The sequence below is a fragment of the Panthera tigris genome, chromosome E1 (genome assembly GCF_018350195.1).
Source record: "Panthera tigris isolate Pti1 chromosome E1, P.tigris_Pti1_mat1.1, whole genome shotgun sequence".
NCBI lineage: Eukaryota > Metazoa > Chordata > Mammalia > Carnivora > Felidae > Panthera > Panthera tigris.
This window is the reverse complement of record NC_056673.1, coordinates 28,080,928-28,093,230: the sequence shown is the minus strand read 5'-3', so window position 1 is coordinate 28,093,230 and position 12,303 is coordinate 28,080,928. Positions and strand designations below refer to the sequence as shown.

At 39.6% G+C, this 12,303-nt stretch overlaps 1 protein-coding gene and 1 long non-coding RNA gene across 9 annotated transcripts in view; one reads left to right on the top strand and one right to left on the bottom strand.

Annotated features, from left to right (window-relative positions):
- The window catches only part of LOC122233507, a 28,443-nt gene that overhangs the window by 8,363 nt on the left and 7,777 nt on the right, over positions 1 to 12,303 (top strand). The window contains exons 4-5 of one of the 2 annotated variants that reach the window (XR_006211061.1): positions 1,932 to 2,200; positions 4,986 to 5,062. This is a non-coding gene — a long non-coding RNA (uncharacterized LOC122233507). Of the gene's footprint in view, positions 1 to 1,931; positions 2,201 to 4,985; positions 5,063 to 12,303 lie in introns of those variants that run through there. The other variant, XR_006211060.1, reaches the window with a different exon arrangement.
- TEX14 (testis expressed 14, intercellular bridge forming factor) overlaps positions 1,497 to 12,303 on the bottom strand; it is a 121,118-nt gene continuing 110,311 nt past the window's right edge. For all 7 annotated transcript variants that reach the window (XM_042966043.1, XM_007086724.3, XM_042966042.1 and 4 more), the window contains 6 exons: positions 11,841 to 11,918; positions 11,008 to 11,107; positions 6,337 to 6,429; positions 3,917 to 4,026; positions 2,610 to 2,661; positions 1,497 to 2,161 (listed from right to left, as the gene is read on the bottom strand). In XM_042966043.1, coding sequence (XP_042821977.1) covers positions 2,125 to 2,161; positions 2,610 to 2,661; positions 3,917 to 4,026; positions 6,337 to 6,429; positions 11,008 to 11,107; positions 11,841 to 11,918 — 470 coding nt within the window. In that variant the 3' untranslated portion in view covers positions 1,497 to 2,124. The remainder of the gene's footprint in view (positions 2,162 to 2,609; positions 2,662 to 3,916; positions 4,027 to 6,336; positions 6,430 to 11,007; positions 11,108 to 11,840; positions 11,919 to 12,303) is intronic.

Here is a 12,303-nt window from a genome sequence, read left to right as displayed (position 1 = left end):
TCAGTGGGACACTGGATTTTTACTTATATAACTCCCAGAGGACCAACTTATTTCTAAGTTCTTGGGAGGCACATCTCTAAAATCCAATTCTTTTTTTTTTTTTTTAAGTTTATTTATTTAAGTAATCTCTACACCAAACATAGGGCTTGAACATAGGGCATGAGATTAAGTTACATGCTCCTCTGAGTGAGGCAGCCAGGCACAACTAAAACACCCTTCTAATAGCAACCTATAAAACAGTACTATTAGCATCCAGAAAAGGGCCAAAAGCTACGTATTTGAAAACAATAACAACAACAACAACAACAACAGCAACTAAAATCTAATCTGGAAATTTCTAATAATCAAATTTTCCAAGGGGAAAATTCCATTCAATAGTGAGCCAACAATAATTTATTAGCCATCTACTATGTGTCTAGAACCGTTTATGTATTTATTATGTTTCCACATATTGAGGAAAAGTGAAGGACTCCGTATACTCCAAAAACTCAGCACCAAACCCACCGGACAGATGTGAGGATGGGGACTAAGTTCATAAAGGATATATCACCATCAGTTTTAACTTAAATTTGCTCTTGGTTCACTTCCAACAGTGCGCAGGGCACTCTTGAACTACAGCCTCAGGGAAAGCTACTCTGTTTTACTGTGAAGTATACAAACATGTTTGCTCCAGTATGGTCTTGAGCAGATCATGGAACCCTGGCACCTAACAGTTACTCCATAACCAATAAACATTATCTACCAACATTATTATTGTTAATGTTGGCCAATATTAGTGATTATAAACCACATCAGTGAGAGTTTATGTAGGACTTGTAGCCTTTATGAATACTAATAGATAATGCTGTAATATCACAACTCACTATTTAACATGCTATGTCTATCACTCCATACATTTTTTTTCCTGTGGGTCCTGGACACAAAGTCCTTACATTTTTATGTATGTTGGTTTTGTTGCACCAATTAAACGTTTTTGAGAGGAAGGACTATGTATTACAAGTCTCCGTATCCCCCCAAGTTTCTTATACACAGTATTATTTGTAAAGTAATTTGCTTTGGTTTTGCTCTGGTTACAATGGCAAGCAAATGTTTCCTTGTTTCAAAGTAGTCAAATAGATTTGTACCTTCCTATTTTATTTGTGCAGGGTAGAATTCTGGGATGCTAATAAAAACTGTATGATACGACCATCCTCAACAGGAACTATCCAGTTTTCACAAACAAAAGACCTATCATTCACTTGCTAAGAATAAAATGTTAGCTGGTAGCTGGCTAGTACTGCACAACAGCACATAACTTCTAAGAAAAGGTTTTTATTCACATGTAAAAGCTCCAAACTTGAGGCAGATGAAGGTATATCAATCCTCTAAATACCATGCCAGACACATGTATGCATCTGCCCAGGAGTCACTAGAGGCTAAATTAGAGAACACGTGATCTTCATCTTCCCACAATTTCACTCCTCTACGACACAAATGATGTGAGGTATACAATCCAAAATACTCAGAAATGATGTTTATTCACTTTAAAGGGTTCAAAATATCTTGGACTTTTACTCCAACCTGTACTTTCATCATGTAAGTAAATTCTAGCTGGAATGGGAATATGGCAATCCTGGCCAAGAGGAGGGCATTATTTCTGTTCTAAAATATGGATGACTGGTGCCGGCTTATATGAGAGGTGGTAGCAGTCGTTGCTTATCTGTCAAACTTTATAACAGATATTGAAGCCTCTTTGGGTGGCAGTTCCTCTCCCAATAACTAAAACACAGAAATACCTTACACAGCTAAAACCTAAATGGTATTAAAAGTAAACATTTTATTATATAACAGGAATTAAAGTTTTCAAAAATCTGTACCAACAAAACCAAAACCAAAGCCATTCTGGGAACAATGAGAAAATTTTACAATAAAAGCTACCTTTCACTTTTCAGAAATCTGAACTGAAAACAGATGGTTAACTGCGGTGCAGACAGGGCCAGCCATTCTGTCTATTGTGGCAGCTGAACAAAGTGTGAGCTACAGAATCACTGCCCTGATGGTGACTGAAGCAGATGAGGAGAGACGGGAGCTCACAAGCAGGATGCTCAAACTCAGGCCAGGAGTTCATGTACGATCCAACTCCCATCAGTCTGACAAGTCACTCTGATCCAGCACGATTATCCTGTGTATTTTTTAAACACACACACAAAAAGAGTTTCAAGTGAGTATGTTTTTAAAGACACAAACAACAGTTTCCTTCTATTCAACTGAGTTCAAGGGAAGGGATTTTGATCTTTATAGTCAAGGGGGATAATCAATTAGTATGTCATGGGAACGTACAATGACTACAAATCAATTGATAGCATCATCCTGTCCTCCCTCTGTCCAAAACTGTTCTTGTGCTGACTCTACTGATGACTTAATCAAATCTGGCATTAATTTCACCTTGTATTTTAATTAGCTGTAAATATTAACACATAAAAAACTGAGCAACTTTGAATTAATTATCAAACAACTTTATCAATAACTTTAACATTAATGTTTATTTACATGCTGATAAATGTTTAAAGCCTGTTCATGTGGTCTATAGACAGTGAACTTGGACCTACAAACATATGCCAACTCATTACCTGGATGGTTCAGACCAACCCAGTCGCTTCCAAAAACAGGGTTTTAGTTCCTCTTGATGAAATATAGAAAGAAGAAAACACAACCAGGTTACTTTCTGGGTCTAAAGGTGCCAGTATCCAGAAATTGCTTTAGTGCTCTCTCTCAAGTTTAGGGTGGACTGTTTTACCGGTAATAGTTGTTTTCTGCTAGAGACAGAATCTTTCCAAAAATAGTTAATGGGCTTCCCCACCTAACATTCTGCAGCTCCCTGTCACAGCAATGGATACTAATGATGTTAATTCACAAAGTCTCTGCATTATGTTCTCAGTGAATTCGTGTTGAATTCATGTAGCTAAATGCTTACACACTCTGGGTCCTGTGCCAGTCCAGGGTCCCAGAGGAAAAAGAATACACTCTCAGGCCCTTTAATGAAGTGACTACTTACATAGGTATAGTCAGAGTTAAGGGAGCAAACAAAGGATGGCAAGGCACCCAGTGACTAGCAGCAGTGGGAAGCCATTATCAATGCTAAGTCAAAAGGGACTAGGGTGGAGCTAGGGCAGAACAGTTACTGGAACCCAGTGAGAGCTGGAACTGAGGACAGGCTGCCTTACAGAAGCTGTGCTGGTGAAGGGACACCACTTCTATCCAGAGATAAGGTGCTGAAGTAGGCAGGTAGGGGAAGTAATACCCAACCACTCCTCTGCCCTCTTCCCACTGGCCAACAGGAAGCCTGCTGGCCAGAAAGCCCTGGAGATAGTTCACAAAGCACAAAATAGGGCAGAGAAAGGAGGATGAGAATGAATTGGCGAAGGAATGAAAGGGATACCAGGTGTTCTGAAAAAATCAGTATCTCTAACTTCTTAAGTAGGAGGAACTTAAATATAGGAGGGTGTCATTTGTGAATGGTGCCTAAAGCTCTATCAAAATAGTTTTGAAATTAAGATCAATTTACACCTTTCACATTACTTGTAGATTCCACTTAAATTCCACAGTTTATAATTCCTTCTCAGATTCTGCAGCCTCTGTGTGAGCTAAATTTAGAACTCTTTTGAAGACATTAGACAATTAGAAGCAAAACATCTTTCTAGACAATGTGCAAGACAAGATGATGAGATTGGCCAAAGGCTTGCTTTAGAAATAAAATTGGATGTTACTGTTTTGTGATTAAGGTATAACTGGCAATTAACAGAAAACCTGGGCTGAACTACAGGAGGAAAGCATAGAAGGATTATGTATAGCATCTGGGAAATATTTCTAAATAACTCTGATGCTCATCATAGCCCAAGGACTCCAGGTTACATTATAAACAACCATTCATTCATACCTTCTTCAGAATTGCCTAAAAAGCTGTCTGATTTCCTTCTCTCTGACTTGAAGCTTTCTTCCCCTTTTCTCTTCTTTTCACCAACTTCTTGATCCTTGGTATTTGCCTCCCTTCAAAGACAATGATTTGGGGCATCAAACCATATGCACAATGGCCAGGGTAACAGGACTACTCCAAAGGAAACATAATAGCTATCACTAATGGCCAGGCATTGGCACATGTGCTATAATGTACAGTAAGCCATTTAATTCTTATCACAACTATATAGTTACCATTACCATTCCCAGCAAGTAATAAGGAAACTGAGGTACACAGAAGTTATATGCCTCAGGAGTCCTGGATCTGGGATCTGACCCAGGCAGTCTGATTCAGACTCTATCAACCTCTAGGCTATATTATCTACCTCCCTTCCCAACAAAAGCATTTCACTTATGTTGTAATTGGTGCCCTTTTTTGTAACCACCATTTATTTTATTACCTTACTTCATTTCCTGAAACTCTCAAGTATCTCTGATTGAAGTATCTAACAATTTAAGACCATATTTGCCAAACTAGTAAGCAGAAATCATCTCCCCTGCTCAAGTGTAAGCTCCTGAAGGGCAGAGACATCCCACTCCTCCGCTCCTGCAGCACAGCACTTGGTTGTCAGCACTCAACAGATGCTGGCTGAACCAATTTGACACTGTACAGGGATTTTTATTCTTTTTTCATTTATTAAATCTTCAAAACAAAATATGTAAAACAAGAGAGAAAATAAAGCCACCTAAAGCAAAAACGATTTTTTTTCCCTCCTAACCTCTAATAGAATCATAGGTTCTAGAATTGGAGGAAGCCTTCAGGTTCTCTTCCACCTCTGTCCAAATGCCCAGAACCAGAGTTGTCTAGCCTGTGCTTGAGTGGGAGGAGCTGTTGATAAACTGTAAAGGCACCTGCTTTTTCTATCAGATAGCAATAGCTATTAAAAAGCATGTGCTTTACTGGATAAAATCTCTAACTGCAGTTTCTAGTCACTAGCTCTGCCCTTTGGGGCAGAAGAGAGTAAGCTGACTCTCTCAACTTTACATTTCAGGTATTTGAGGGTAACTATCAAATATTCTCCACTCCACCTGCACTTCTCCAGCTGAGCCTCCCTAACTCCTTCAGCTATTCTCACATGATATGGTTTTCAGACCTCTGACTATTCGATGGCCACCCTCTTCTGTTTGTCAACATCGCTTTTAAAATACGGCACCCAGGGGCACCTGAGTGGCTCAGTCAATTAAGCATCTGACTCTTGATTTCGGCTCAGGTCATGATCTCACAGTTCGTGAGCTTGAGCACATCTGGCTCTGTGCTGACAGTGTGGAGCCTGGTTGAGATTCTCTTTCTGCCCTTCCCCTGCTCTTTCTCAAAATAGATACACTTTAAAAAAACAAGCCTATATCTTTAAAATAAAACAAACAAAAAATAAAATAAAACAAACAAAAAATAAAATAAAAAAATAAAATAAAATAAAATAAAATAAAATAAAATAAAATAAAATAAAATAAAATAAAGTAAAATAAAATAAGATAAAATATTGCACCCAGACTCTGCACTGACAGTGCGAAGCCTGCTTGGGATATTCTCTCTCTCTCTCTCTCTGCTCCTCTCCCTCACTCTCTCTCAAAATAAATAAATAAATAATTTTAAAAAGTAATAAAATATTGTGCCCAGAAAGTAACCCCACACTGTGTCCTACGAGTCCTCTCTTTAGCATGAGACATCACCTTGGCCTGGGCAAGACACTGTTGTTTGTTCAGCATTAATGCTGCATTGACCATTTTAGCAACTGCATCAATGAGGCTTCATGGAGTCACTATTTATGCCTTCTTCAAGAAAAATTTTTTGAATTCTTACCATGTCTCAAAATGGATGCTAAGTGCTGAACATATAAAAATAAAACGACATACTTCCTACCTTCAATAAAACCAGTGAGGAGGAGATTCCAGTCAAAAATTCTCCATTAGGTCAGATCCCTTGCATTCTACACATCTGAATGCTCACTTTCATCTTTTAGAAGCATTTAACATTTCCACTTGTCAAGACCATTTTGAATCCAGTCTATCACCTATCACATTAGTATTCATTCTTAGATTTGTGTTACCTAAAAATTTGATAAGCATGCCTTTTCTGATTTAATTCAAATGGCTGATGAAAATGTTGAAGGTGACAAGGCCAAGGTATAGCAATCTTAGAGGCCTCTCTGTATACTGATATCAATCTGCTAATCAGTATCTTGAGCACTGTGTGTGGAGGAAGAGGGGCAGACAGGAGTCAAGGCTGGCTTATCTACAAACACTCATTCTCCAAAGAGTCAAGGTATTTTTTTTTTTAAAGACTAAAATCTAGTCCTCCTTCTTGACAAAAAAGAAAATGACCCCCTGATGGAAAACAATAACCTTGTAGAGCCTCCGGGGAGATCCTGTAGCTCCGTGCTGTCCTCAGGTGGCTGTAGCCATCTTTCTAGGTCCTCATCAAGAGTAGAGTGAGCTCTGTCCAAGGACAAGTGAAGAGAACTGAGACAATTCTTATCCCATGACAAGGAGGTACAGTGTTTTAGAGTGGGAAAGGACCTTAAAACGTGTGTTTTCACTGTACAGATAAGAAAATGATAGCTAGGTGAGATTGTATTTACAGTTGCAGAGGTCACTTACATACAATTTAGATGCACACCAAAAACTTTCCTTAGCTTCTTAATAAAAAGCTTCAGCACCCATGAGAATAGCCACCTCCCAAAGTCCAATGCCAGACTCAGTCTCCATTCTAGGCCATTAAGTTAATTTCCACCCTGGGCTAGAACTGTACACTCATTCCTATAAGTTTTTTGAATGAAGAACTGCCTCTGAAGCTAAAGGATGCACAGTGTTTTCAGAAGGCCTGAAAAGTCCCACTCTGGGCATCTATCTATGTCCAGCACAGCCAGCCCTTTTGGAAAATAATAATAGTAGCTAACTTTTGATCACATGTAAAGTACTTAATACAACCAAGTTTAACTCAGACTTCTTGAGCTAATCTTCCTTGGCTTGAATAATGATGTAGATTTTTACTGAAGGTGTTTTGAGGAGATGAGAGGACTGGAGTTACATCATACATTATAGATAAAAAGATTTCTAAAACTTTTAAAATGTATTTCTCTTCCTCTCCCTTTGCCCTTGTCTTTTCTGTCTCCCCAGGACCTTCCTTGCAGGTCCCAGGGCTCATCTCCTCTTCCACCTCCCAAACTTTCCCTTCCAGGTCTCTTTCTTTTTCTTCCTCATAGAGAATAATTTAGCCTTTAAAGAGTGGGACAGGAACTAGATTCACTACCTAAAAGTTATTCGTAGCACTCTTCTTCCTTCCCTTCCTCTTCTATAGCAGCTGAAAAGCTAAAAACTCAATTTCTAGTCTCCCTTGTAAATGAGGGTGGTCATGCATCACATTTGGCCAGTGTAATATAAGTGGGCATCTGCTTTCCAGATAAAAAAAGGGGCAGAGTCAGAATATTCCTTTTCCCCACCCGCCTGGTGTGTAGATAGCAGCGATCCTGAAACCAGGAGGTGACAAGTCTGAAAATAAAAGCCAACATAGTAAGGTAGCAGAGCAGGAATATCCAAAGAGTCTAAGTCCCTGGTGGCATCACTGAGCTGCTACACCAGGCATGACCTGCCAACCTGTGGGACTGCCTCCTGTGTGAGACAAACTCATTTAAGCATGAAGGTAGAGTTATCCATCATTTGCAGTTGAAAGAATTCTGCAGGGCTACCCTAAGGATCCACAGGACCAGGATTAGGATAAGGCAAGTGTTGCAAGGACAAGTTCAGATCCTCTTTTTCTTCAACAAAATTTAGACACTTTGCTCATCTTTGATTTCTTGGCATCAGTTTTTATTTTTTAAAATAATGTATTCAAACAATTTATCTTGACTCTGAATTTTTTGGTGTCCCCTTTAATTTTGTGCCCAAGGAGTGTCTCACTCGCTTCATGCCAGTCCTGGCCCTGAATGATGGTTAGGGCAAGGTAAGAGAAGTCAGGGGGCACAGGAGGTGAGTCGAAGTGAATCGGGAACAGAATCGGGTTTCTTGAGGCAACCTTGTGTTTTTAGACTGAATTGTCTGGATGGCTGCCCCCATTTTCTCTTATCTGGCCACAAAGATCTAAAACTTCTCTTCCAAGGCCTTTAATTAAAATGTTTGGGGGCACCTGGGTAGCTCAGTCAGTTAAGCGTTGGACTCTTGATTTTGGTTCAGGTCATGATCTCATGGTTGGTGGGATCAAGCCCAGTGTCAGCCTCATCTGCACTGTGAGCACAGAGCCTGCTTGGTATTCTCTCTCTGCCCCTCCCCCACTCATGCTCACTCACTCTCTTACACACACATACACTCTCTCTCTCTCTTTCTCTCTCAAAATAAATATAAAAATACTTTTAGGGGTGCCTGGGTGGTTCAGTTGGTTAAGCCTCCAACTTTAGCTCAGGTCGTGATTTCACGGTTTGTGAGTTCCAGCCCCACATCAGGCTCTGTGCTGACAGTGCAGAGCCTGCTTGGGATTCTCTCTCTGCCCCTCCCCCACTCACTCTGTATCTCTCAAAAATAAATAAATAAATTATTTAAAAATATTTTTAAAAAATTTAAAAAACAATAAAACGTCTTGAAAGAAGCTGAAGCCTGTGTCTGCCTTACAAAATGAAAAACAAAAACAAAAAACAACTTGGCAAAAAAAAAATATTAAAAAATGGGTAAAGGACTTGAATAGTTACTTCTCCAGAGAAAATATAAAAATGGCCATGGATACATGGAGAACTGGTGGTTCAGTGGTAGAATTCTTGCCTGCCAAATGGCCATGGAGGCATATGAAAAGATGCTCAACATCACTCTTAATTAGGGAAATGCAAATCAAAACCACAATGAGATATCACCTCATACTTGTTCCATTAGAATGGGTACTATCAAAAAAACAGAAAATAACAAGTACTGGCAAGGATGTAAAGAAATCGGAGCCCTTGTGCACTGTTGGTAGGAATGTAAAATGGTGCAGCTGCTGTGGAAAACAGTATGGTATTTCCTCAAAAAATTAAAAATAGATTTACCATATGATCCAGCATTACCACATCAGGTTACATATCCAAAATAAATGAAAGCAGGATGTCCAGGAGAAATATTGTATACCCATATTCTAGCAGTATTATTCACAGTAGGCAAAAAGGTAAAAGCAACCCAGTGTCTACCAATAAATGAACAGATAAACAAAATTTGATACACACACACACAGACACACACACACACACACACACACACACACACACACACACACACACACTGTAATTCAGCCTTAAAAAAGAAGGAAATTCTCAGGGTGCCTGGCTGGCTCAGTTGGTTGAGTGTCTGACTTCAGCTCAGGTCATGATCTCAGTTTGTGAGTTCAAGCCCCACATTAGGCTCCGTGCTGACAGCTCAGAGCCTGGAGCCTGCTTCGGATTCTGTGTCTCCGGCTATCTCTCTGCCCCTCCCTGCTCACACACACACACACGCAATCTCTCTCTCTCTCAAATATAAATAAAGAAGGAAATTCTGTTGGCTGCAGCAACTTCTTACTCAACACATCTCCAGAGGCAAGGGAAACAAAAGCAAAATGAACTATTGGGACCTCATCAAAATAAAAAGCTTCTGCACAGCGAAGGAAACAATCAGCAAAACTAAAAGGCAACTGATGGAATGGGAGAAGATATTTGCAAACGAAATATCAGATAAAGGGCTAGTATCCAAAATCTATAAAGAATTTCTCAAACTCAACACCCAAAAAACAAATAATCCAGTGAAGAAACGGGCAAAAGACATGAATAGATACTTCTCCAAAGAAGACATCCAGATGGCAAACCAACACATGAAAAAGTGCTCAACATCACTCATCAGGGAAATACAAATCAAAACCACAATGAGATACCACCTCACACCTGTCAGAATGGTTAACATTAACAACTCAGGCAAGGATGTGGAGAAAGAGGATCTCTTTTGCACTGCTGGTGGAAATGCAAACTGGTGCAGCCACTCTGGAAAACAGTATGGAGTTTCCTCAAAAAATTAAAAATAGAACTGTCCTACAACCCAGCAATTGCACTACTAGGTATTTATCCAAGGGATACAGGTATGCTGTCTCAAAGGGGCACATGCACCCCAATGTTTATAGCAGCACTATCAACAATAGGCAAAGTATGGAAAGAGCCCAAATGTCCATCAACTGACGAATAGAAAAAGAAGATGTGGTATATCTGTACAATGGAGTATTACTTGGCAATCAAAAAGAATGAAATCTTGCCATTTGCAACTATGTGGATGGAACTAGAGGGTATTATGCTAAGTGAAATTAGTCAAAGACAAATATCATATGACTTCACTCATATGAGGACTTTAAGACACAGAACAGATGAACATAAGGGAAAGGAAGCAACAATAATATAAAACAGGGAGGAGAACAAAACATAAGAGACTCTTAAATGTGGAGAACAAACAGAGGACTAATGGAGGGGTTGTGGGAGGGGGGATGGGCTAAATGGGCATTAAGGAATCGAGTCCTGAAATCACTGTTGCACTATATGCTAACTAACTTGGATGTAAATTTAAAAAATTAAATTTAAAAAGAAGGAAATTCTGACCATGTTGCATGGATGAACCCTGAGGACAGTATGTTAAGTGAAGTAAACCAGCTACAAAAAGTCAAATACTGTATGATTTCACTTATGTGAGATATCAAGAGTAGTCAGAAAGCAGAATAGTGGTTGCTAGGAACTGAGGAAAGGGAGCAGTTGGTTTTTAATGGGCACAGAATTTCAGTATTGTAAGATGAAAAAGTTCAGGAGATCGGTTGCACAACAATGTTAATATACTTAACACTAGTGAACTGTACACTTGAAAATTTTATGTTTATGTGTATTTTATCACAATTACAATTAAAAACAAAAAACCTTTAGGAATAGGGGCTATTAGGCTAGTATGAAGAAAGACCTTTTTTCCCCATTCTTATTTGTCAATATTGGAAGAAAAATGAACACACTAATACAGTTTATTAACTTTTAGAAGCCCAGCTTTTTCTGTTACCTCTCTGTGTCCTCTTCTAGATCCTGAGTTTCTTTGGTCCAGAGCATACTGCTATCTTCTTTTTTACTGTTAGTTTCTTGTTCTTCTAAGTGCCTTTGATCTAAAAATGGTTGAAAGACTTAACTTTATTAGAACAACAACAAATTGAGAAAGCCTGCCTTGAAATGGAGTGCAAAAAATTAAAGCTAATCAGTGGTCCCTGAAGTATATATTGCACTACTTCTTCCCAGGAGAGCAGGGGCCAGGTGGCAGTCTGCAGGGTGCCTGCATTCACAGAAGCTGCTTCTGGGGTCTTGGGAGCTCTCTGGTGCCAGATGAAGCAATAGGAAACCTTACCTGTGCCAAGACTCAAGAGAGACAGAAAAAGCAGAGGAAAGAGAGGGCACATAAAAGAGGAGCCAAGACACCCTGAAAACAAATTGCACTGATTCACTTTGGGTGACCACCCTATTCTCACCTGTAAATGTTTCTAGGTTGGAGCCCCGAGGAAAGAATTTGGGTGGGGAAAGGTAGTTAGTACCCTTTAATGTATGCCAGGCATTTTACAATACTGTCTCATTTCATCCTGCCAATGGTCCTATGAAGGGAAAGTTTGTTCAGTATCTTACAATGTACCAGACACTGTTCATAGAGCTATTGTGTAAACCAGGAGGTAAGAATTATCATACCCATTTTATAGATGAGGATGACAGAGGCTCGGAGACATTAAACAGCTTAATGAGGTGGAATTGTGCCTGACCTCAATGCCCACAGTGTCCCACATGTACCATTGTGCTGCCAAGGGCAGTGTTATAGCAAGGACCTGATGAAAAGGGTCTGGGCAGCTGGCTTACCATTTACAGTGACACCCAGATAACTTGCTGTGTTCTCCCGCAACACTGTGGATGAGGCCTGCTGTCGCTTCAAGTGCTCTGTCACAATAATACAAAAGCAAAAGACAACTTATTTCTTCCTTCAGATGTCATACCATTCTCTAGGGCAGTGGTTCTCAAAGGGTGGTCCTTGGATCAGCAGCCTCAGTATACTCAGTACTTAGATATGCAAAGTCTTAGACCTCATCCCTGACCTACTGAGGCAGAAACTCTGGGGGTGGGGCCCATCAATCATATTTTATAAGCCCTCCTGGTGATTCTGACAGCTGATAACCTTTGAGAACCACTGGTCTAGAGCATTCAATTCTATCCAACACTAAAAATAAAAATAATAATGATAACAATGATAGGTAACACTTGCAAAGCCCTAGATGGCAGTTACTGTTTTTAACTTACACACATTCATTCAAGATTCATGTTCACA